Source organism: Pongo pygmaeus, chromosome 18, assembly GCF_028885625.2.
Source record: "Pongo pygmaeus isolate AG05252 chromosome 18, NHGRI_mPonPyg2-v2.0_pri, whole genome shotgun sequence".
Classification (NCBI taxonomy): domain Eukaryota; kingdom Metazoa; phylum Chordata; class Mammalia; order Primates; family Hominidae; genus Pongo; species Pongo pygmaeus.
The window spans coordinates 50,699,900-50,726,751 of NC_072391.2; the positions used below are offsets into that span (position 1 = coordinate 50,699,900).

General features: G+C 36.9%; 1 protein-coding gene across 5 annotated transcripts in view; it reads right to left on the reverse strand.

Annotated features, from left to right (window-relative positions):
• Positions 1 to 26,852, reverse strand: part of RPGRIP1L (RPGRIP1 like) — a 104,182-nt gene that overhangs the window by 13,392 nt on the left and 63,938 nt on the right. For 3 of the 5 annotated variants that reach the window (XM_054453516.2, XM_054453515.2, XM_063655152.1), the window contains exons 21-24: positions 26,310 to 26,469; positions 25,066 to 25,139; positions 9,678 to 9,861; positions 1,783 to 1,867 (exon numbers count right to left, since the gene is read on the reverse strand). In XM_054453516.2, coding sequence (XP_054309491.2) covers positions 1,783 to 1,867; positions 9,678 to 9,861; positions 25,066 to 25,139; positions 26,310 to 26,469 — 503 coding nt within the window. Of the gene's footprint in view, positions 1 to 1,782; positions 1,868 to 9,677; positions 9,862 to 19,878; positions 19,969 to 23,133; positions 23,422 to 25,065; positions 25,140 to 26,309; positions 26,470 to 26,852 lie in introns of those variants that run through there. The other 2 variants (XR_010124465.1, XM_063655153.1) reach the window with 2 other exon arrangements.

Sequence of the window (26,852 nt, forward strand, 5' to 3'; positions counted from 1 at the left end):
TTTTCTTTTTTAATTTTTAGTAGAGATGGGGAGTCTCACTATGTTGCTCAGGCCAGTCTCTAACTTCTGGGCGCCAGGGATCCTTTTGCCTTGGCCTCCCAAAGGGCTGGGATTACAGGTATGAGCCACCATACCTGGCCTTTAAATTTCTTAATCTATTCTGGTACAAATAAGTGGGTCCTCTGAGGAAAGGCAGGTCTAACACAAAAGCAGAACTTGCTTTTAAATTTTTTAAATAAACACTTTTGGGGTAAAAAAATGTTGTCTCCCAATATGTTATAATATGATCTCATATTTCAGAAACAAAGCGAACACAGAGGCAGACAAATAAGACTGAATAGGCTACTGAATTGCAGCCCAGGACTTGTCCATGGGAACTGAGCTCCATCCTAGACAGCCATGGCGCAGCTTGCTGACTGTAGGAAAGCAGATGCCATGGCCAGTGCTGTTTATTCCCTCGTCACTCATGACCTGGGATAACCCTGGGGGACTGGTGGTTTTGAAGGGGGCCCTGAAAGAAGCTGAAGCAAGTCAAACCTGAGTGATTACCACCCTGGGAAAAGTAGAGCCTCAGACTTAACAGGATTTTACCATTCCTCCAGAAATAAAAACTGAGATCCAAAGAAATGATGTATTTCAGAAGCTAGTGAAAGAATAGTGATAAAGCTATATTATCAGATCCCGAGAGCTAAGCATTCCAGTCTCTCTTCTTCAAACAGAAGATAAAATGCTAGTTTGGAAGCTCTTTTGAAAAATATGTCTTTAACATTCACTTTATGGCCCTCTGGAAAGGAAAGAACTTGAGTCTCCTAAGGTGGCAGAGTCAGCACTGTTTTTGAGGCAGTGAGAGGCTGTGTCCTCAGTAGGTCATAAGGCAAGGAGAAGTGGGCAATGGAGACAGAAAAGGTGTACTCAGGCCGAGGAAGGATGGCCAGCAAGGGGCACTGAAGAAATCAGTTCACGGTTAACAAGCAGCACAGAGGTAACTCCTCAAACTCTGCGGCAGAAGCTCACACAGAAGCACTAACTTTTTAAGATCAGTCTTCTTTTCTTTCTTCTGAAAATTATATACATGTATTTTCTCTACTGAAGCAGAAGTGCAAGGTATCCTATTAAAATTAGAAAAAAAATGCCTTCAAAAAATAATAATGAAATGATGGCTTATTAAACAGTGATAGTAAGATACAAATTAGTCTGAAAGGCTGATGAGCCATTACAAACAATAATATTAATGTCACTACTTACAATGATTGCAATTAACACTCACTGTGTGCTATGTGTCAGGTACTATACTATCTGTGTTACATATATTATCTCATTTAATCCTCACACCAACCCTCTATGGTGTTATCATCTCCATTTTAAAGTTGAAGGAGGAGAGGTGCAAGAAGGTTAGGTAACTTGTCTGAGGTCAGTCAGCTAGTAAGCAATAAGACAAGAATTTATACCCAAGGCATGTGACTCCAGAGTGTACCCACCTTTCAACCTGTTACAGTCTTTACAACTACAGGAGTGGCAATAGGATACTTTATACATGTTGTCCAGTCTTTGGTGTTCCAAGTCCTATAGGATCGTTACAACTACTTTGTATAGTAGGAAGGGCCATTAAATTTCTAGGAGGAAGGCGATCTACAGAGATTCCGTATGCATTCGAGGATACAGAGTGAGTCAGAGAACCCCGATGTTCGGCTTCCTCATCTTGTGCCTTTTATTTTAACCACGTCCTGCTACAGAGATCTACTTTATGTAAACCATTAGATTATTTGGACTGCCAAAACATACCTTCTATTAGGCATCTCTTGTTTTTGTAGTATAGCTTTTAAGATGTCTCTCTTTGCTTGGTTGTTTTCTTTATCCACGTAGATCACTATACCAAAACAAAAGAAAAATTCCAAGAAGGAAGTCACTCAGGAATAGGCTACATTAGTACCATTCTGTATTTTTTAAAATACCTGTTTTTAAAGACACAAGTCATGCCACCTCACTTGCATGCCTGGGAAATGAAAACAGCTCCAGAAACCAGAATCAAATCTGAGTAGTCATGTGATCTAATGTCATGTCACTGGCAGGTTTATGTGCACACTGTCAGAAAAGATACAAGCAACATCTAAGAGTGCCACATCACTGTCACTGTCTATTAATGGCACTGGCAGTCATGACAGTAAAAGTCAACGGTCTTTATTGCTTTGTATTTGAGGGATTTACTGCATTTTCTTTCACCCAAGAAGCAAGTGATAATGATAATGTATGGCAGACTGCTTGTCCTTCCTGACAGCCTCAGTAATTTAATCCTCCTCTCCTGCCACAACATGCAATAAAAGAGGCGTCTAGTGTATTGGGTTGAGGAAATCCACAGGCTGACGCCTGCTGGGGAGGGGTATGGGAGAGAAACATGCAGGGAGAGAAAGGCTTTTTAGGGTGTGAGGTTTTTGGTTTTAAAAGCACATGCTGGCATCGAGGAATGTGGCCAGACTTCACTGGGCTGAAGCATGAGATTAGATAACTGACCTCAAGTCTCAACAGAAAGAAGATGGTGAACACTTGACATTGTAAGTAAGCATCTGCACTTTGGGAAAATGGCATTTCAATGTGCGAACACTATAATTTTCATCCTGATTATTTGTTCTCAGTTCGGCAGACTTTCAGCCATGCATCAGCTTCTGAAGACATTTCTTTTTCATATGCCATTTTGGATGTAAAGGCTCCCCTGTGACCAGATCTCAACTTAGAGATTATTCCTGGTCAAAAGCACACAATGGGTGAAAGATATCATGATAATTCTAAAGCCAGTTCTCCTTAGGCTCTGCCAGGAACAAACATCTTTTATGTTGAAAATGTTTCCCTGAACAATTTTAGTTCAATTCCAAATTATGGTGCTATCAATGCATTTGTTTGGCTCAGTCTGAGGGCCAAAGGCACTAAGTAGGCACAAGGTTGGAGAGACATAAAGGTACGGGTATGGGGTGGGTTAGTGGTTTCAGAGAAGAATCATCCAAGACATAATAACCAAGTTAATAATCAACTCTGGATAGCCAAAGTCAAACACCAGCTCCTAGCTTACTGCTCTTTGCATGATATCATATTAGTAAATGTGGCTAGTTATATAGGTTACTGAAGTTTATAGAAATCAATACAGATTCAAAGGTTCAGAGTATTTTTTTTTATTTATCAATGCCAAAAAGTCATGCTAACAGATCACCGGAAGATAGTACTTCGTTTTTTAGAGGTTGCCAGTACACAACGCTAAAGGGGAACTTTTTTTCCAAATGGGATTTTTTTTTTTTTTGCTGTTAATTACCAATTCAAGATGTGGCACACCATATTGTTTTTGACTTCAAAGTTGTAAAGCTTTTATGTCATACTGGCTTCCATAGTTTGAAGACAAGGGTAATCTCAGTGGTCAAAAAAAAAAAAAGACTGAATTTCAAATGCCAGCATCCAAATAAAGGGTCTTCCAATTAAACCTAGACCAGATTTGATAAATTTCAATGGCTTAAATCATTTTTTTATTGTGGTAAAATATACATAACATAAAATTTACCATCTTAAATTAACAATTAACATTTAAGTATTCAGTTTAGTGGCATTAAATACCTACATATTGTGGTACAACCATCACCACTATCCATTTCCAGAACTTCTTCTTCTTCCCAAACTGAAACTCTATACTCATTAATCAATAACTTTCCATTCTTCCCTCCTCCCAGCCCCTGGTAACCACCATTCCAATTTTTGTCTGTATGAATCTGACTCCCCGAAGTATGTCATGTAAGTGGAATCATACAGTATTTGTCCTTTTGTGTCCAGTTTATTTCACTTAGCATTGGTGTTCTCAAGGTTCATACATCTTGTAGCATATGTCAAATTTCATTCCCTCTTAAGGCTGTATAATATTTCATCATATGTATATACTACATTTTGTTTATCCACTTATCCTGTGATAGACATTTGGATTGTTTCCACCTTTGACTATTACAGATAATGCTGCTCTAAACATGGGCATACAAATATCTGAGCTCTTGATTTCAATTCTTTTTGGTATATACCCAGAAGTGAAATTGCTAGACCATATGGGTCATTCTAAATTTACCTTTTATTTTTTATTTTTTCTTAGAGATGGGGGGTCTTGTTCTGTCACCCAGGCTGGAGTGCAGTGGTGTGATCATAGCTCACTGCAGCCTTGAACTCCTGGGCTCAACTGATCCTCCCACCTTAGCCCTTAGCCTCCCCCTGGTAGCTGGGACTACAGGTGAGCACCGCTATGTCCACCTAATTTTTAGTTTTTGTAGAGATGGAGTCTCACTATGTTGCCCAGGCTGATCTTGAACTCCTGGCCTCAAGTGATCCTACCGTCTTGGCTTCCCAAAGTGCTGGAATTACAGGAGTAAGCCACCATGACTGGCCTAATCTTTTCTTTTCCTTTTCTTTTTTAAACATCCTTACCATTGAAATTGGTTTTAAAAAGTGGTGTCATTGGGGATTCCCTATGCTTCTGCTTTATCCAGTTGGCCAACACGCTATATTTCCTATTCTCTTAATAAAGACAAAAATGATTGGCACTATTTACTGGGTAATATTTATGTGCTAGGTACTATACTCAATACTTTTACTGTCATCATGCAGGTTAAGTACCTGACCCACATTTTACAGATGATTAAATAGATCCAGAGAAGGTTAGGAGTTTGCCCAAGACCACCTAGTTAGAATGCGGCAGAGCCAGAATTTGAATCCAGCAATGTTAGCCTCAAGAGTCTGCTCTCTTAACCTCCATGTTACATAACCTCTCCTCCTTCCATATGAAGCCAAAGTTTTCCTGTTTAAGCTGTAGTCATCTTGTTAACACAAGGCTAGAGGGTAAGAGAATGTTCCATAACAATATCAAGGGAAGTCACCTCATTTTCTTTTGTTTCATAAAGGAATAATTGCTTAGATATACCTAGTCTAGGTGTGTCAAATCATATTTCTTGGCAGAAAACTTTCAAAATACTCTTTTTGAAAATACTTCAGCTACTTACCAATAAGCTTAGTTCTCCAAAAGTGCACCAAGTTGGAACTATGGCTCTCCTGCTTCCACAAACAATGCCTAGTTTGGGCATCTTTATCTAGCCCAGTGGTTCTCAGTCTTTATTGTATATCACAACCCCTTAAAGGGCTTGTTAAAATGCAGATTATTGAGTTGTATTCCCAGAGTTTCTGGTTCAGTAGGTCTGGGTTAGGGCCTGAGAATTTGTAATTCTAACACGTTTCCAGTTGCTGTTGCTGCTGGTGGTGAGGGTTCTACACATTGAGAAACATTGTTTGGCCCAACATTCATTTGCCAAATTTTTAAATGGGATCAGGAGCTAGTGAACACTTTTGGGTTGAATACTGTGGGAAACAGGAACACTTTGGCTGCCTCTGATTATGTCATGATATCCTATGACTAACCATGGTTCATTTGGTATTCTAAAACCCTAGATGGTTAAAAAAACTTACAATTTAAAAACTTGAAATACATCCTATAAAAAGTGACTCTGGTGATTATTAAAAGTATCAGAACTCTCCAAAAGTTAAGGTATTTACCTTTCATTCTCCTCAGAAATCACATTTGTTTAGGACTTGTATGATTTTGACATAAACTTACTGAAAGCATATGTCTCAAAAAGGATACAAACTGGTAGTCCAAATACTTTAGTTGATCTTCAGTCATCTACCATTAAAAACATATCCTTTACTTCTGCAAGCTGGATAAATCCTTATATTCTGTTATCAATGTCATACGGCAGAAGAAATGCAGATGGCTTAATTACAAGGAGCCGATAACCCTGAATCTCAGATAATGTTTGTATTAAAGAGTAATCATCCGTATCATCCTTATCTTTGCCAAATTTCTCCTCCTATTAGTCACAAAATCTGATGTTTCACATCATCTTCATTTTTTGAATTAAACTTCAATTGTTCCAAAAGACAGACTGTTCCATCCCTAGAGGCTAAGGGTCCAGACCTGTATAAGTCTCATAAAAACTCTGGATGATTTCATTAATCTTTGTCTTTCCACTGTCAATTCCACTGTAGGCTTTATTCGGCCCAGACAACATTCTTCAGACCTACCATTAATCTTATTTTTTCCCAAACTATTTTCTTGCGTTCTCAGCATTCTCTGAGCAAAATTTTCAGGCCCAATAAAATACAAATGTTTTGTTCTTGCTACCACTTGTCTGGCAAGTAAATTCAATTTTAGTTCTTCAGTGTTGGTATTCCTAAAAAAAAAAAAATGTATATATATATACATATATATTTTTTTGAGACGGAGTCTCGCTCTGTCACCCAGGCTGGAGTGCAGTGGCGCGATCTTGGCTCACTGCAACCTCCGCCTCCTGGGTTCAAGCGATTCTCCTGCCTCAGCCTCCTGAGTAGCTGGGATTACAGGCGCCTGCCACCATGCCCATCTAATTTTTGTATTTTTAGTAGAGACGGGGTTTCACCATGTTGGTCAGGCTGGTCTCAAACTTGTGATCTGCCCACCTCGGCCTCCCAAAGTGCTGGGATTACCGGTGTGAGCCACCACGCCTAGCCAGGAGATATATATTTTTTTGTGTGTAGGTTATACTGGTTTTAACACCTCTTAATAAAGACTGAATTCAATTATGAATAATCTAGGGGATCACTAGTCTGCATCTCTCATTTTATGTACCTAATTTGGGCCTGAGCATACAAGTCTCTTTTGTACAGATTCAAGTCACAATGCAGGGTAAAATCGTTGCTAGGTTCAGCTAACCTCTCTACTGCATGGTGTTCAAACAGGAGACAGCATGTACTAATTGTCCTCTAAATTATCCATTTGAATTAAAAAGTCAGCTTGGAAATAAAATTACTTCCATTAATATTTAATGAGCTTTGGAAGATGTAAGTCTACATTATATTGACCTTCTGTATCAGGTAACAAGTGAATGGTAAATCATTACAATAATATACATGAGATAGTTACTTATTAACCAAAGACTCAAGGAGATCCCCCTGCAATGGAGATGCAAATATAATAATTTTAAAATAAACATTTTCATTATGTCATACTTAAATGAAAAATGAAGCATTCAACCAGGTTAATATTAATTATTTCTCAAATTTGCTGATGACCTAGGAGCTCATTTTTTCAGATATAACAGATATAAAACAGCATTAGTTTGCTTCTAAGCACGGAGTACATTCCTTTCCCCTCCTCCCAGAAAAATATCCTTAAAATTATTTTCAATTAATCTTGAAAATTCTACACAGTCAAATTCCATTAGATAGGAAAAGAACCTAAAAAAAGGTATAGTAAACACTTACTGAATTCATTTCTAATAGATTACTGGTTTTCTTGCTGCTATCAAATGATTAATTCATTAAAAACATAAGTAACTGTTAACATACCAATTAGACAATAAAATACCCTGCAGTAAAGGGAAAAAACAAACCAAAATGCACAACCAGGCTGGGCATGGTGGCTCGCACCTGTAATACCAGCACTTTGGGAGGCTGAGGCAGGTGGATCACTTGAGGTCAGGAGTTTGAGAGCAGCCTCGGCAACATGGCAAAATCTCATCTCTACCAAAAATACAAAAAGTAGCTGGGTGTGGCTGCATGTCCCTGTAATCCCAGCTACTTGGGGGGCTGAGGTGAAAGGATCGCTTAAACCCAGGAAGTGGAGGTTGCAGTAAGCCAAGATCGTGCCACTGCACTCCAGCCTGGGCAATAGCGCCAGACCCTGCCTCACAAAGAAAAAAAAAAAAAGCACAACTAACAAAACACCCCAAAAAGACCTAGAGCTAACCATGTGAGAATGCACAAATTTGGGCCATTTGAGCATATATCACAGTTTGAGCTAAAGAAAGATTTGTATTGCTCTTCAAGCAAATGGAAACATCTACTCCTTGACATGGCCAAGTTTCTCAGTACACAATTAATCTCTAAAAAACAATGTTGTTGCCAGTCCAACCAAATATTCTACTCCTGACCTTTACAAAGAATAATACAAAAGCTAAAGAGTTTGTCATTTTTCTTGGGGTATCTTTCTTAAAATTAGTTGAATGCAACTATTAATAATATTTTGATATGGTTTTCTTTTCTGGTACTCTGCAACTGAGGATTTCCGAGAAGCCTGAGAAAATACTTTTGGAAATGTTTTCTTTATATCAAGTGCATGAAATGAAGGAGGAATCAGATTCTTGTCCTGTCCACACTACTTATTTCACATGTGATTTCTTAACACACCTGTTATTGTAGAATTTAAGCTGGAGTAGATCTTAGAAAGCACCTTACTTTTCAAATAAGAAAACAAGGAATCACGAAATTTAAACATCTTGCCTTAGTTCACATAACAGTAAAAATTGGGGATAAAGGGAGGACTAGACCACTAGGCCAGATCTCTGGATACTTAAGATTACTGTCTTGAGTAATGAACATATTTCTAAAAATGCCAGATGGGGAAAAAAAAGGTTAACTGTGAGCATTTGTAATCCTGCTGATACAACAGCATGGTTATACATGTTGATTAAAATGCAATTTCTAAGATTAGTGAGGAAAAAAATAGTAGTGATGAACTAGCACGAGATGGCCCATTTTGCTAAAAATAACACAACACTCCATTTTTATGGTTTGTTTTAATGTAGAGCTCTAGCAGAACATACTAAGCTGTTTTAGCTTAGGGTCATCGTAGCCTGATATTATTTTTTGTTCCTCTCCAATTATATACTAATAATCACACAATAAAGTTGATTGATCTCAGAATTTATAGGATGTCTATTGGGTCTGTGCTGGTCCAGTAAACTTACATGTCAACTGGCTGCTAGATCAAGCCCTAAGACAGAAAACCTGCCTGCTGCTATGAATGGATGTGTGTGCTATATGATGAAAGGTGTAGTAAGAACTTAATGCTTCACTCAATTAAAATCTTGAACATCTAGACACTGAGAGAGATATATACACGTATTGTAAAAACATCCAGGTGATGACATTGATCAGAAAGGTAGACAATAAATAGGACATTGAAAGCTTCAAATCATATGATTAAAAAATGACTTCTTTGAAAGATATTTCTTTGAAATATCATATATTTAAATTAAATTCCTAATTATAGACCTAGCTGACATTTTTCTATTGAACTATTACATAGCAAGACCATCTTAGAAATATTTTTTCACATTGTTCTGTTTTCTCTTAGCTTTGGTATTACTTCAACTTTCTTTTCTTTTTTGAGACAGGGTCTCACTCTGTCACTCAAGCAAGAGTGCGGTGGCAAGATCATAGCTCACTGCAGGCTCACCCTCCCAGGCTCAAGCAATCCTCCTGCCTCAGCCTCCTGAGTAGCTGGGACTACAGGGGCGCAACACCATGCCCGGCTAATTTTTGTATTTTTTTTTGTAGAGACGAGGTTTCGCCATGTAGCCCAGGCTGGTCTGGAACTCCAGAGCTCAAGCGATCTACCTGTCTTGGTCTCCCAAAGTGCTAGGATTACAGGTGTGAGCCACTGTGCCTGGCCCAACTTTATTTTCTTAATCTTTATGCTACTGGTTTGACTTTTATTAATCAATTCTGACAAGACTTCCATGAATTTATGTGACTATTAGAGAAATAAACTTTCTCTCTGTTCTTTCCGCTTCTTTCATAAATAAAAAAGACAAACATAAAAGTCTATATTACAAATGAATCATACATACCATTGCTATAGTTATAGTAGACCCACTGCCCACTCTTGGGTTTTGGAAGCGACACGGGTGTCTCTTCAGCAGGAAGACTGTAGAATCGGCACTCAACGAACAGCCGTTGGATAGTGTCATCCATGGTTACTTGAGAATCATTAAGGCTTAGAGCTATGATCTCAATCCGAATTTTTTCTGATGGCTGTTTAAAGAGCAAAAACAAAAAACAACAAAGAAATAAAATAATTGAACAAAAAGATCCACTATTACTTTCCACTATCAATTTTAAATAAAACACGAAGGCCAATGGGCTTCTTTTCTTGAATGCAATGTACACTACTGTATGTTACACATGATAGATTATTCATGACAGAGAGACAGAATGAGATTCTAATGCCCCAGGGTTTGAAGTTAACAGTGTCATGGCAATAGTCTCCTGATTTACATTTGAGGCTATAAATACCCCACTAGTAGTCTACCAGGAGTGAAGATTATGAGATCTTCATCTCCGATTGCTTTCAGAATGACAAGTTGGCCTTGTTTCAAACTATGTAATGAAGTACATGTTTATCACTGCCTTTACTTAATCTACAGTACCTGAGAAAGTTTCAGTTATTCGGAGATCAAAGCCTGTTGAGCACTTTATAGGCATTATGCTAATATATGTAGCTATATGAATCAATATTAACTAGAGCAGAAACTACAGTTCATTCTCTCATTCTGTCATAATATATTTTGTTCAATAAATAATACAGTTTCAAGCAAAAGAAACAATTTTATGTCTAATTTGAACGACATTTTCTCATAATTTATCTTTAATTTTATTTTTACAAAATTAACAACTAAAATGGTGTTTGTTTAATTTTCACCTCAATCCTTGCTTAATAGATTTTGGTGTTATAGACATTATCACGGGAATTACAAATGTTTCCTGAGTAATGATTTCAAATAATTAATAGACTAGGATAAGAAACTGTATCACACCAAGATAACTCCTCAGTTAAATCTGTTTTTTACAATTTAAAGTTTGTCCTTTAGTATCAAAATCCTATTTTACTAAATTCAGAGACATGCTATAAATTATATAACTTCAAATAATAATTAGAAAAACCTGAAAATAAGACCTGTTCATATGACCAGCTTTTAGGAATTCATTGTTAAATTTAAATCAGCGTGTAAATTCACCATAGTGGTTACTTAGATATTTCAAAGCATATAATATAATTAATCAAATTGAAAAGCATAAGTATCCTATTGTAAAAATATTCCCATAAAGAACAATTTCCATTGCTGTCAAACCCCTCAATATTTGATGAAGTAATTTTACCCCCTTCTTTCAAAAGACATTTTCTTTTATTATGTATTCTAAGACACTTTAACTAAAAACCCAAATCTGAATATTTCAATAAGGTTATTTTATTATTCAGTAGATTCATGGAAATTTTACTAGGATGACAGAGAAAATTCCACACCATTCTGTCTCCACTAATACAGGTACAAGGCTGCAGCTGGCAATATTACTAGGATTAGCATAGTATGATGAAATATTTAAAGGAAAATTTTTTCTAAAACCTAATAAATCAAATGACTGCCAAATGTCATTAAAGTGATGGTCTTTGACTTGAATATGCTTTTCATATTCAAATTTGAAAAGAAAGAGATGAAAGCCTGGAAAGGTTACTCGGTTTCAACTAATAACCTCAAGCCCTCTCCGTTCACGTGCATAAAAAATGAAGTTGGCTCTATTGTCTAATCTCACTTCAGAAAACCCCTTCTCTGCTCGCTGAAGACTACATGGTAAAGAAAATATTTTAAATGATATTTTTTTTCCTTAAAATGTATCGTGGTGGTGAAAATACTGTAATACATATATTTTATAATTCTGGTCCAAGTGTAGCATAATGTATAGTTAAGTCTTCTACATAAGTTGGAATTTGACAAACTTAGAATTATTATAGCAATAACATCTTATACAACATTTATGTTTCTGCACAAAAGAATTAAAGGAAAATAGCTATAAAAAGAAAAAAAGTGCTATACATACTTATTTCTACTCTGTGAAAAGAGGAATTTAAAATTGTTTATCACAGAACCTAATGAAGAAGTAAATGAACTTGTAAATAGCAGGGGAATCAAATTTATCTAAGTGGTTATTTTATTAATAATATATTAGCTATACAATCCCCATATGAAAACTTGCATTATTGTAAGAGCCAATTTAGACTGTCAAATAAGACTACATGCAACTCTTTAAAGTTTAAAATACAATCCTAGATAAACTATTCACTTGGATCCCAGCCAAAACACAAAAACAAAATAACAAAACCCCAAACACCAAAACAACAAAAAAGAAAACTCACTGTATTATCAAAAAAATAAAAGAACTTTATTGCGTTACTGCACTCCAGCCTGGCAGACAGAGCAAGACTCCGTCTCAAAAAAAAAAAAAAATTCAACTAGATTTTGTATAAAGATCTGAAGATTGGCCTGGCGCAGTGGCTCATGCCTGTAATCCCAGCACTTTGGGAGGCCGAGGTGGGCGGATCATGAGGTCAGGGGTTTGAGACCAGCATGGCCAACATAGTGAAACCCCGTCTCTGCTAAAATTACAAAAAATTAGCTGGGCATGGTGGCGGGCGCCTGTAATCCCATCTACTTGGGAGGCTGAGGCAGGAAAATCGCTGGAACCCGGGAGGCGGAAGTTGCAGTGAGCCGAGGTCGCGCCACTGCACCCCAGCCCGGGCGACAGTGCGAGACTCCGTCTCAAAAAAAAAAAAATCTGAAGATTAAGAAGCACATTAAATGCATAATAGACAACTTCATCTCAGCATGTCAGAAATGAACTCATTCCCTCTCCTCTTCCCCAATCCTATTCATACTGTGTTATTTCCTATCTCAGCCGATGACATCACCACCCACCTAGTCCCCTACAGCCAGGAGACATAGCAGCATCCTTGCCTTTCCATTTTTTTCACACCCACTATATCCTAAAGGTCACCCATTCCTGCTCATTTTACTTCCTAAATATCTCCACAATTGGCCAGGTGCAGTGGCTCATGCTTGTAAATCCCAGCACTTTGGGAGGCCGAGGAGGGGCAGATCGCTTAAGCCCAGGAGCCCAAGAGCCCAGGAGTTGGAGACCAGCCTGAGCAACACGGTGAAAACACATCTCTCCAAAAAATAAAACAAAACAAAAACCACACACACACACACACACACACACACACACACACGGAGCCAGGCCTTGGAGTGGCATGAGCCTGTGGTCCCAGCTACCTGGGAGGCTGAGGTTGGAGGATCACTTGAGCCTGAGAGGTTGGGGCTGTAGTGAGCCATGATCTTGCCACTGCACTCTATGCACTGTAGCCTGGGTGACAGGGTGAGACCCTGTCTCAAAAAAAAAAACCAAAAAAACAAAAAAACAAAAAAACAAAAACAACTTAATGATTCACTGAATTGTTGAAAGCATATATTTCAGACATTGTTTTAACTGTTGGGGATATAAAGAAAAATAAGATGTTTCTTTTCCATTTTTTATCTCTAGAGAAAATACTAAGTTCTCACGGGGGTAACTAATACAATAGCTTTCTAGTTATCAGAAGGTAGAAATTTGACAGAACAAGGAGGGAGAAAATAGAAGGAACTGACATAAGAGATTTGAGAGCGAACTGGTAGCCGATTGATGAGCATTATGGGACTGTAAGCTCAGTGACGGTAGGGACTATTAGATTGCTCATTGCGTTATGTAGTACACAATAAATAAGTGGATCTACTCTCATGACAGAGAGAGGTGAGGCACTCATCTCTAATCTCTTGTCTGCAGTCCCAACCATTCTCCTTATTGTAGCAGAATTCTCTTCCTAAAAACCAAATATCATCTTTCCGCCTGAAAATATTCCTATTGCCTTACACTCTAGCCACTCCTTTAAACTCGTGGTGTGCTGTTTTATATTGCTCAGTTTTTGCATCTGTTATTTATTGTGTGAAATGTTTTCCATCAGAATTCCACTCCTGTGAGGCCCTGAACCACACATCCTCTCCTTTATGACAGCAATACTGATCTCCAAGAGCGAGTTGGTTGTTTCCTCCTCTGGGCCCTTACTGCACTTCTCCATCACATTGTACTACATGGAACTGTTCACATATTTGCCTCTGTCTATAGACTCTGGGCTTCAGGAGGGCAGGACCAATATCTTACTCATTTTTTGCTACTTCACATCCTCCCCAAAATAGGCTGTCAATAAATATTTAATGAAATAGTGGAGACTGTATATCTTTTATATATTCAGAATATCTTTTTAAAATTTTTCTTCAGGTTCTTGTTGTCCAGGCTGAAGTGCAGTGGCAAGATGACAACTCACTGCAGCCTCAATCATCCAGGCTCGAGTGATCCTCCCATCTCAGCCCCCTGAGTAGCTGGGACTAGAGGAGCATGCCAACATACCCAGATATTTTTTAAATTTTTTGTAGAGACGGGGTTTCACTATGTTGCCCGGACTGGTCTCAAACTCCTCGCCTCAAGCAATCCTCCCACCTCGACCTCTCAAAGTGCCAGGATCACAGGTGTGAACCACAGTGCCCAGCCTAGAATATCTTTTATTTATTGCCAGAACTATGTGAAGCTGCAGGTATTATTGCCTTCTCATTTAAAAAATATTTATTATGGCTGGGCGCGCTGGCTCATGCCTGTAATCCCAGCACTTTGGGAGGCCAAGGCAGGCAGATCATGAGGTCAGGAGATCGAGACCATCCTGGCTAACACAGTGAAACCCTGTTTCTATTAAAAATACAAAAAATTAGCCGGGTGTGGTGGCACGTGCCTGGTACTCGGGAGGCTGAGGCAGAAGAATCACTTGAACCCGGCAGGTGGAGGTTGCAGTGAGCTGAGATCGTGCCACTGCACTCCAGCCTGGGTGACAGAGCGAGACTCCACCTAAAAAAAAAAAGGAAATTATGTGCTACTATGTTTTGGGGAGTGGTTATTATTAACTGCCGACAAATATATAGAACTCTTGCTGTTATAGATTTTAATGAAATAAGACTATCTTAAGACAGGTGAATATTGTTGAATCTAGGTGGTAGGGTACTATTATTTCTACTTTTCTGCATGTTTGAAATTTTTCATCATAAGAAAATGGGAAGAAGTTTCAATCAGGTGAATTGGAAGAGGTCCTAAATAATATACTGATGCAAATGACAGTAATTGAAGCAAAGGCTTTTAAAGAGATGAATAATAATTGTTGTTCAGAATTACTAGAGCAACATGACAGGTCATTCCTCTGCAGGCTACCAGCATCCTTTGATACAGGAAATTGGCCAGACAGCATAGGCTTTAGACTTTTCCTGTTTTGTTTCCCCTCTACGTGTATGAATTTTTGTTACCAGGTAAGATGCTTCTTCTCAGTTCTTTTTTTCTTGTTCACCAATTACCCTATTAGCATCCTCAGTTAGCAAGATGTCAGTATCAGCATGTAAAAAGAATATTTATAAATTTTGATTGTGGGCTGGCCGTGGGGACTCACGCCTGTAATCCCAGCACTTTGGGAGGCCGAGGCAAGTGGATCACTTGAGACCATGACTTCAAGACCAGCCTGGCCAACATGGTGAAACCCTGTCTCTACTAAAGATACAAAAATTAGCCAGGTGTGGTGGTGCGTGACTGTAATCCCAGCTACTCGGGAGGCTGAGGCAGGAGAATCGCTTGAACATGGGAGGCAGAGGTTTCAGTGAGCCGAGACTGCACTACTGCACTCCACCCTGGGTGACAGAGTGAGCCCTGTCTCTCAAAAAAAAAAAAAAAATTTTTTTTATTGTGGTGAACAGAAGTCATTCAAATCAGAACTCCATGCAACTTATTTTTAGTTGTCTGTATAGATGGACACTATATGTTATGTGATTAAATGATCTAGAAATGTGATGACAGCTTGTATTACTCTAAAAAAAATAAATTATAGCTCTTGTGATTTTGGCTCAATTCCACTATTGCTTCCTGACTGATGATAATTCATACTTTGGATCATATTTTTCTATGTGATCTCAAGTGTTTACTTAGGCTTATTAATGGCATGCTTAAAATTTTCACATCCTACTTCACAGGATTCTTCCTCTGGTTTCAGCCACTACAGGCAGCCATACTGGAGTTGAATTGTTGGGCTTCTGAAAACTAATTCAACCTGACAACCCTTAAAAATAGTACTGCATAATTGAGAATGGCCTATGATAAAGGTCTTGCAACTTGTTTCAGTCAGTTATATTTAAATCTAATTATGGTGAGATTACAGGTGAGCTTAATTTTATTCCAAGTTTCTAAAATGAATAGGCATTTCTTTAATTTTTTATTATAAAACATTTCAAACATGAGAAAGTACAGAAAATAATTTGGCATATTCAACTAGTCAGCCATCTCAAACAGATGTTACCATTTTTCTATAACCAACTTAAGTCTTTTTATTGTTGTTTTTGAAGAAATAAAATATTTCAGATACAGGTAAAGCTACCAGCTGCCAAATCCTTTCCCCTCCCTTCCTCATTCCCCCATGGTTACCACTATCTTGAAGTTGGTTGTATCACTCCCAAACATGCCTTTATATTTTCTACTACATGTGTGTATATCTATAAACAACATACATATTATTTTATGTTTTTCGGTTTTATATTAGTGGTATCATATACTCTTATTAATCATTCTGCAATTTCTGTTTTTTTATACTCAATACTATATTTTTGAGATTTATCATATTTATTTTTCAAATCCAATTTATTCATATTAACTGTTGTACAGAATCCTATTTATATTGCATATATAATCTATAGTACATTTATTTACCTGCTGATGAACAATTATGTTGTTTACCATTTTTTGCTATTACAATGTTGCATTAAATATCCTTTTATGTTACGCTGTTTACAATTTTTTGCTATTACAAACAATGTTGCATTAAATATCCTTTTATGTTTTCTTGTATACATGCATGATTCCCTTAGGAGCAGAATTGCTGGGTAATAGGTAAGAGAATTTCAACCATAAAGTATTATCAAATTAATCTCCAGATAATTATAAATTGGTATTATTTATAAAAATACTATGTGTGTGTGTGTGTGTGTGTGTGTGTGTGTACACAGATACAAATAAAGCCTACCTGTAGGAGCCACAGTATGTAGAACTTGTTACTTTGTAACAAAACAACAGAGACAAAATGGAAATAGAAGGCCAAGATCTATGTCAATGCTCTTGAAGAGTACAAATTTTAATTGGGGTGAGCTCTAAGACAAGCTCAAAACAGTTGGTTAAAACAATCAGACTCAACCACTGGTATTGACAGAGCCATATGTAAGTAGGGTAGGAATGCATATTAATTAATGGTGATTCTTACAAGTTCCCTTCTTCAGGCTGGGCATGGGCAGCTCTCAAAGACTCAAAAAAGTCCCCTTCAGTCCTTCACATCAGGCTCCAAAGCTTCCTCTTACATTGTGCATCAAATCCACTCCTCATACAAGTTCTGATTAAAGCATTTTGATTGTTTAAAATAATAACTCTTTAACTGTTTATTTTAACAACTGTTGATTATTTAAAATAATAATAATAAGTACATACAAAGGTGATGTCTCCAGAATCTCAAGCTGTCAAGGTAATAAGGTTTTTAACAAACAAAAGAAAACCACCCAGTTTTCATCTGTGGCAGTAATCTATCTTTTCTAACATGTTCTGTTAAAATGTACTATATTAAACAAATAAGGTGAATGTTGCAAACTTCAGTGATGGGGATCAAAACAGTGCTAGCTTTAAGAGTACTTATTTTTAGAACATTGTCACGGTGTCCTTATATGCCCTATAAATTACTATGTCCTTGCAGTGATTCAGATTATTTTTTTTCCTGCCCTAATATCAAATTAATCTCCAAATAATTATGCCAAATAATTATAAATTGGTATTATTTCATCACCATAAAAATGGTGCGTGTGTGTGTATAAATGTGTATAAATAGATACAAACCTGAGGGATATGACACATTGCAGCAATGTGAAGCAAGGAGAATTTTAAAAATCACCCTCAATTTCAGGTGATTTTGATATGCTACTCTCCTTTCACCATCACTGAGAACAGATGTTGTAGTACAGTGGTTCTGGATTTTGGCTGCACACTAGAATCACCAGGGGAGCTATAAACAAAATTCTGACTTAATTTATCTAGGTGGAGCCTGGGCCCTGGCATTTAACAATGCTCCCCAGACGATTCTCATGTGCAGCCAAGCGTGAAAAGTACCACTTTTTTCTAAAGCTATGGTTCTTGCACTTTAGCACACCCCAGAATCATTTGATAAAACATGGATTGGTGGACTCCATAGAACTTCTAATTCATTAGGTCTCTGGTGGGGCCAAGGATTTGCATCTCTTACAAATTCTCAGGTGATGCAGATGCTGATGCTGAACTCTGGGGATCACACTTCGAGAAATATTGCTCTAAACCAAAAAAGATTCATCTTCCATCCATGGAGACTTCTAACATCTTTATAGAAAAGCTTTCACAATATGCATGTTAAACGGTTCTTTCGCTATTATTCAACATTTTAGTACAGAATTAGCTAACTACTTCCTTTTTTGAGTCAACCCATGCTCACCATTAAAAATAATCCAACAATATAAATTACCAAATGTCAAATATAAAAGTTCCTTGTTTCATTCTACCACCTAACTCAGGAGTTGGCAATTTTTTTTTTCTGTAAAAGGATGAATACAAATGTTTCTGGCATTGCAGCTATATGGTATTCAACTCTGCCCTTGTAGAGTGAAAGCAGCAATAGATAATATGTAAACGAACGGGTGGCTGGGCTCCAATAACAGTAGAGGGCTGGATTTGGCACATGGGCCATTGTTTGCTGACTTCTGCCCTAAAGATATTCACTGCTAATGCTGTCAGATGTACATTTTCCCAAACATTTTCTTTGCTTACATAAACCTAAATGTCATGTCTGTATGTGCAAATAAAAATATATGTATAGACCTTTTTGTATTTCTTTTGTGTGTGTGTGTGTTGCAGAGACAGGTTCTCCTCTGTCACATAGGCTAGAGTGCAGTGGTATGATCTCAGCTCTGCACCCCTGAACTCCTGGGCTCAAGCAATCCTCCAACCTCAGCCTTCAGAGTAGCTAGGACTACAGGCATGTGTCACCAGGGTTGGCCAATGTAAAAAAATTGTTTTTGTAGAGATGGGGGTCTTGTTACATTGCCCAGGCTGGTCCTGAATTGCTGTCCTGAAACAATCCTCTTGTCTTGGACTTCCTAAAGTGTTAGGATTACAGGTGTCAGCCACCACATCTGGCCCCATTTGTTTCTTTTTAAATGAAATCATCACTGAGGCAAAATTTATTCATTAGTTTGGCAAAGAGTGTAATAGGAGAAAACACGAATTTTCAAACATTGTTATACATAATAATGTTCATTTTAAGCAGATATATTTGTATTAGCAAAAAATGATAGAAACTTAAGGGTCCATCAAAAGGGGCTTATTTAAATAAATATAGTATAGCCATATAATGGAATATTATGGGTATGTTGAAAGAAATAGAGTATACTGTTATGGAAAAATGTTGATAGTATATTAGTAAGAGTTAGTTAAATTGCAAAGCATAAAAAATAGTTTTAAAAGCAATTTCTACCAGGAGAGTATGTCAACATTTCTGGTTTTACATAAAATATATTTTATTTTTATTTATTTATTTTTGTGACAGAGTCTTGCTCTGTTGCCCAGGCTGGAGTGCAGTGGTGCAATCTCGGCTCACTGCAACCTCTGCCTCCCAGGCTCAAGGACTGTCCTGCCTCCCCTCCCGAGTAGCTGGAATTACAGGTGCCCGCCAACACACCCGGCTAATTTTTGTATTTTAGTAGAGACAGGGTTTCACCATGTTGGTTGGGCTGGTCTAGAACTCCTGACCTCAGGTAATCTGCCCACCTCAGCCTCCCAAAGTGCTGGGATTACAGGCGTGAGCCACTGCACCCGGCCAAGTAAAATATATTTTAAAACCTACTCTCTATCTAGCTTAAGCTTCCACATGTAAAACATTGAGAGTGGCTTATTTTATCCACTGATAAGATATCATATTTGATTCCTAAGTGATTTAATAATTTTTCATATGCGAATTCTAAAGCGAGTGAATTGCTTTCTGCATTGTGCCTTTCAAAGTTTTAAACATACTTTGTTGAACATCGTTATTGTAATCACCTGGGAATGCCAGCTCATTGTTCAGAGAACCTAGTTTCCAGGTGGAACTGCAGTTTAGTCCAATTGAATATGGCAGTTTTCACAAAACTGCTAGGAGTAGGAACAGAGAAAGAGAATGATGTAAATATGCACTGCACAGAAGAGTCCATTGCTCTTTCAGCCTGTAATTTCCCATTCTTACCTGTGGGCACATTTTAAGACAGCTGTGAGTTCATGGCAATACATTTTGTTGTGAAAAATGAAAGCTACACTATTGAATGATAAAATTAGAAATAATGCAAAAGACGGATTGTTAATTTTTTTTAATGCCATGGCAGATGCAAATGTTCAGTTTTGATGTCTATTTTGAGGACCTGAAACAAGGCTTTTAATCAATGTATTATACATCAAATTTATACTGTTAACTTCTGATTATTCAAATTAATAAAATATTCATAGAGAAATGTCCAAAGTTTTACATCTCTCAGACTTCTGTCCCCCCACACTCGCCATTAATTATCATGCCCAGAAGCTTTTTAGTAAAAGCAGCAGTTGTCAGGCTGACAGAATCTGACAGGCCAGCAAAGCCCAATTACACTTGCGCTATGTGGCACTTTGATGTCCGGGAAACGAAGAAAGATAGGGGCAAATAGGGTGGCACATTATGTTAATGACTTGATTTAATCCAGCCACTAAACTTTATGTAGCCTGTTAAAAAAGATGCTAACACTAATTACGCCACTTTGGAAAGAAAAGGAGGGGACAAGCATTTCATACTGACAAAGTGAAGCTCATAAATGTTGTAAATGAAATGAAACAAAATGAAGTAATCTATGATTAATTATACATCACAGACATGAAGAAAAGAGAAAGAACCAAGTAATATGTAGAAGTACTGGGAAATCTGTTAGATTCCTTTTAAGGATCAACATTTCTAAGAAATAACTATGAACTGTCAGATTCTGTAACATGAAGAAAAGAAACTGATCTTAAATTGCTTACACAGTATATCAGATAATTCAAATTCACAGTGTAACTGGCATAAATGATACTTATCTAGGACACTACTTCTAGTCCTAATTTTGTGACATTATAAAATAGAGGCAATTTTTTTAAAAAGTAGGGATAACTATAGAGTAGGGTTATCTAATTCCTTTCTAACTGGCTTGTGCCTCTGATCTGTTTTTTACATTATTGACAGCATGATCTTTCAAAATGTGACCTAAGCATGCAAACTCCTTAAGATCAGGAGCTTAATGTTTTGTATTAGTGGATCTATTCCCAGTCCCTAGAACAAGGCTAGGAACACAGCAAATGCTCACTACATATATATCTGTTTAATGAATGAGTGATCTTCTATCCCCATTCCTTAAAAATCTCAGAGGCCTCAATGCTCTGGATTATGCTTCCCTTTTCAGCCTATTCTCCTGGGCTCCCTAAGCATACCATAATAGGCTCGGCCCATCCTGAAACCATTCTGAATTCCAGAACAAGCCATGCACTACGTTCTCTCAGATTCTCATGCTTTTCATTCCTTTGGCCTATGATTTTCTCACTCTTTTCATGAACTCCTAATCATCTTCAACACTGGCTCCAGCTTTACTGACTCTAGGAAGTCATCCTTGATGAAGGGAAGGCCCCTCATGCTGACTTAGGGACCCCTTCTGAATGCTCCCATAGCACCCCATGCATTCCATTCTCCTGGCGCAGACCACTATGCATTTTAATTGTGTTTCCCCTACAGACTATGAATTCTTTGAGGGAAGGAACTGCTTCTTTTATGCCTGCCTGACACACAATGGATGCTAATAAATGAAGAATTGTTGTGAGGAAATATTAACATAGGATGTACTTAGCACATAACAGGCATTCAGTAATACATTCCTTCCTATGAAAGCTATGTTTCACTCTTCTGAGATTTTTACCAGAAGCAGTTCTTAAAGAGAAGACAAAAGAAAAAAACGAAAGAACCACAAGTATTTTTAAGCTTACAAAAGGATTTATGAAACAACACTTCAACCAAAGTTAACACCATCAATAATTAGGCAAAATGACATTTTCTGCCTCCTGATATGATGCAATGAAGAGGACACAGTATCCCTTCTGTATTCCCACCAAAATGCATAACTGGAATCTGATCTTGAGGAAACACCAGACAAATCTAATGAAGAATATGTTACAATGTAAATGGCCTGTATTAAAGAGTATAACTGTTATAAAAGACTACAAGAAAGCCTGAAGAACCATTACAGATTAATTCAGGCTAAAGAGGCATGAAAACGAAATGCAATGTGTGATCTGGATTGGATCTTGGACCACATGAATAAGATGCTATAAATGGTATTACTAGGACAACTGGCAAAATGCTAATGAAAACCGTAGGTTAGAAAACAATATTATATAATTGTTCTGAAGTGTTTAGAATTAAAGGGGCATGATTTCTGCAACACTCAAATGGTTCATAACAACTATGTATGAAAGAATGTATGTTTACAAGTAAATACCTAAGTATGTGCACTATATGCATATATAGGAGAGAGACTAGAAATGATAAAACAAATAAGAGTAAAGACTTAAAATCTGTGAATCCAGGTAAGGAATATACAGAAGTTCTTTGTACCACTTTTGCAATCTTTAAAGAGAAAGGTTCTATTATTCATATTAAATGATTTGCTAAAGTAGTACACACAAAAACTGGTAAAATCAATAGAAAATCCTGTATTTCACTCTTAGTCCATTTGTGCTGCTACAACAAAGTATCACAGACTGGGTAATTTATGAATAATAGAAATTTATTTCTCAGAGTTCTGGAGACTGGGAAGTCCAAGATCAAGGCGTTAGCAGGTTTGGTGTTTAGTGAGGGCTGCTCTCTGTTTCCAAGATTGTGCCTTGTTGCTGCATCCTCTTCAGAGGAGGAATGCTGTGTTCTTACATGGCAGAAGAGCAAGATAACTTCTCTTCAATATCAAGCCCTTTCAAAAGGGTGCTAATCCCATTCACGAGAGCTCTGTCCTCATGACTTAATCAACTCCTAAAGGCCACATTTCTTAATAATGTTGCATTGGGGATTAAGTTTCAACATAAATTTTGGAGGGGACACCTTCATTCAAATGATATCATTAGCCATTATGATTTCTTGAGTTTTGTTCCCAGGCTTTCAGATGATACCATTTTACTATATTTGGTATATAATTTACCAAAATTAAATTTCACCTGTTAACAATATGCTATGGTATGAATATGGTTTGTTCGTCTCCACTGAAGTCATGTTAAAATTTAATCCGCAGTGTGGCAGTGTGGGGAGGTGGAGTCTATTGGGAGGTGTTTGGGCCATGGGAGCAAATCCCACACAAATAGATTAATGCCCTCGCTCTGTTAGTTCCCTTGAGAGCTGATTATTATAAAGAACCTGGCAACTCTTACCTCTCTCTCTCCTGCTTCCTCTCTTGCCATGTGATCTACACATGCTCTGGCTCCTCTTATCCTTACGCCATGAGTGGAAGCAGCTTGAGGCCCTCACCAAATGCAGATGCCAGTGCCATGCTTCTTGTACAGCCTGCAGAACTGTGAGCCAAATAAACCACTTTTCTTTGTAAATTAACCAGCCTCAGGTATACCTTTATAGTAACACAAAACAAACTAAGGAAACATAGGATGCTGGTCGGTGACTGCTGCTGAAAACAGAATTTTTTAAAGCCCATGGGAGCTGAAGCATGAAGAATTGCTTGCTTTAAATGGTGTTCACATTTGAGATAGCATCTGAAACCATTATAGGAAATCAAATTTTGGAATGGTAGTGAAGACCATATCAGGCTGTAGCAAAGTAAGACAAATTATTTTCCCTTAGGTAATGAGAAAAAAATCCAGTTTATTAGAAAGAAAAAATATATATGTACATTAGAATTATCTGAATATTTAGAGAAATAGTTATTTTGCTAAACTTCTTTGTTAAATTAAAGTTTATTCTACCTTCGTTAAGAGCAATGTACAACTTCACTGAGATGCTAGCCACATTGCCAACATACACATGGTTCTATTGCAGGTCTAAGTAGGAGTTTTCATAGATTGGATGCTGTTATTGTAATTAATAAATATATAATAATGATAATAAAACTTTGGACAGATAAAATGTTCTATTTGTATTTATCAAGCACAGAAACGATGGATATCTCTATTTCATGGAGGAATCTGTGACAACAACTGAGATGTTCTGTTCTATTGTTTTGTTTTATTTCTTTATTTTTTCAGAGACAGAATCTCACTCTGTCACCCAGACTGCAGTACAGTGGTGCAGTCATAGCTCACTGCAGCCTTGAACTCCTGGGCTCATGTGATTCTCCTGCCTTGGCTTCCCAGAGTGTTGGGATTTCAGGTGTGAAGCACTGTGCCTGGTCTGTGGTTTTGTTTTAAAGAGAGATTAAGCTAAGAATGTGTGAAGGAAGAGTTAAAAGAAATATTCCAATTCTTATCAATAAAGTAAAAATTCTACAAAAGAAGTACAATTAATCACTTAAGAAAAATTAATGTAGATGAACAGAAAAAGCTAGAGCTTTTTACTCTACTTACATTTACTTTATAAAAACTTTTTCCCTCTTACAATAAAAAATGCTCTGTAAACTATACTTCCCATATATATTTTAAAAAATATAATTCTCTTCTCAAAATTTCAATTTACATACTACTTTTCAGCCATGTGCTCTAAGAAAAGCAAAGTATACCAGCACAAGATTAATTGCTTTCTAAGAAGGCTTCATTTGTTTTGGCAGAAATGAAATAACTGTAACATATTATCAGTGGATATATCTAGGTAAGAGTAGTCTATGAATTCACATAGGCAAACTATTATAGTTTCAAAGAACATCTCACATTTTGAATTCTTTAAAGTTCAAATCTTCTTCAACACATCTTGGTATGCTAGTCTTGAAAAGGAGTCAAGAAGTCAGCTAGTTTTAGCAAGTAACTATTGGAGGTACAGATTTAAGGTACTCTTTGTGAAAATAATACTTACATGTTATAGTCCATTACATAATGAAACCATAAATAAAAACTTCTTGTACTGGATGACTACTTGGTTAAGATTATGATAAACATTAAAGTTTTTCCAGAAATAGTTTTCCTTAAGATTTTTATATATGAAGACTACATATGTACTGTGAATGAAAGGCAGCCTTATTTCAGAACATTTCTAGTTGGCATCAAGTTACTGACCTGTTTGATATTCTTGGAGATAGGACCTGGAATAATACAGTCATCACTGTCAGAAGCTGACATGTCCTCTTCAACTGTTAAAAAATAAAAGGGTAACATTTATACAAGTTAAACCAATTCTACTTACACCTTGTAAAATAGAAACAAGCACACACCAGAAGATAACCTTAAGAAACATGGTAATTATATCTAGATCTTTTTTAGTAGCAAATTTGTTTACAGACACATTACATTTTAGGAAAAAAAAAAGACTAAAAATTTCAAGGTTAATTTTGGTAGAAGCAAAGGAAATGCCAATAAAAATACATCTTATTGTGAAATTTAAGAAAAAAATTTTAAAAAGAGAAGCATAGGGTAATAGATGTTTTTTAACAGTCCGACCAGTAATGTTATGTAAGTCAATGCTATTCTTATTATTTTAAAGTTGTAAAATTTTTATTGCTTTGTTGAAATAAAACTGACAGACAATAAACTACACACAATTAAACTGCAAAATTTGACACACACACACACACACACACACACACACACACACACTCTTTAATTATTTTTAGAGACAGGGTCTTGCTATGTTACCCAGGCTGGGGTACAGTGGCTATTCACAGGCACCATCATAGCACACTGCAGCCTCGAAGTCCTGGGCTCAAGTAATCTTCCCTTCTCAGCCTCCCAAGTAGCTGGGACCACAGATGTGCAACACTATGCCTGGCTAAAATTAGATGTTTTGCCGTAAGTGTAACTGTGAAACCAACACCACAGTTAAGATAGTGAACATGTCCATCACCTCAAAAAATCTCCTCAGGTCCCTCTGTAATCTCTTCCCTTCTGCCCCTCCCCGTTCCTATTCTTATAGATTGTTTGCTTTCACCAGATTTTAAAAAATACAGTAAGTGGTCATTTTTGGCTGGATTTCAATTTTTAAAAAGTCAAGACCTCTACGCTAATGCAGATAATAATACTGAACTCAAAGAGAACATAAAACTGTTTAAAACATAAATTGGGAACATGGTCAGCAATAACACTTGTATTCTATTGTGGAGCTCCAAGTTGAAATAAGAAGAGATACAACAATTCCACCTAACTACAACTAAGCAGATGGAACTATATTCTATCATTTCTGTCAAGTAACAGGTATTGTGAAGTAGACGCTACCATTAAATGAAGATGTTCTATGACGCATACTCTAACAGACAAAACAAAGCACAGAGTTAACTAAACAATGTTAGTTTAAATAAGAAAGTCACCTTCTGGTTCCAAGTCCTCTGTTATTTCTGTTTCACCTTCAGAAGATGCCAAGCTTTGTTCTGCAAGCTGACCTTCAGATAGTAAAGACACATCATCTTTTCCTTGGTGCATTTTCTCAGTATTCTCTTTTACCTCATCTACACTGCTTTCTTGTGAAACCTGAAGAAATCAAAGCACACTGGTATATTTATTATTGCTTAGATCACATTTGATAGCATTATTGCTGGAACAGTTGAATAATAAAGCATGTAAATTTGAGACTTAAATATACAGATATGTAATATGTATGAGACTCAGAAAACAACCACTTCAATTTGTACACACAAATGATAATATATAGATAAATGGAAATCTGAATATGTACTAAGAATAAAAAATGTATTAATCTCAAAATGAATTTTACATTAAGACTTTAATTCACATATTCATATATTACCTGCCAATAGCAGTATAATTATGGCTGTTACCCTTGTCATATTTTTGACCTTCTATTCCAAGGAAGTCATATATAAAAATAGGGGAAATGCTATGACTTCCTGAGT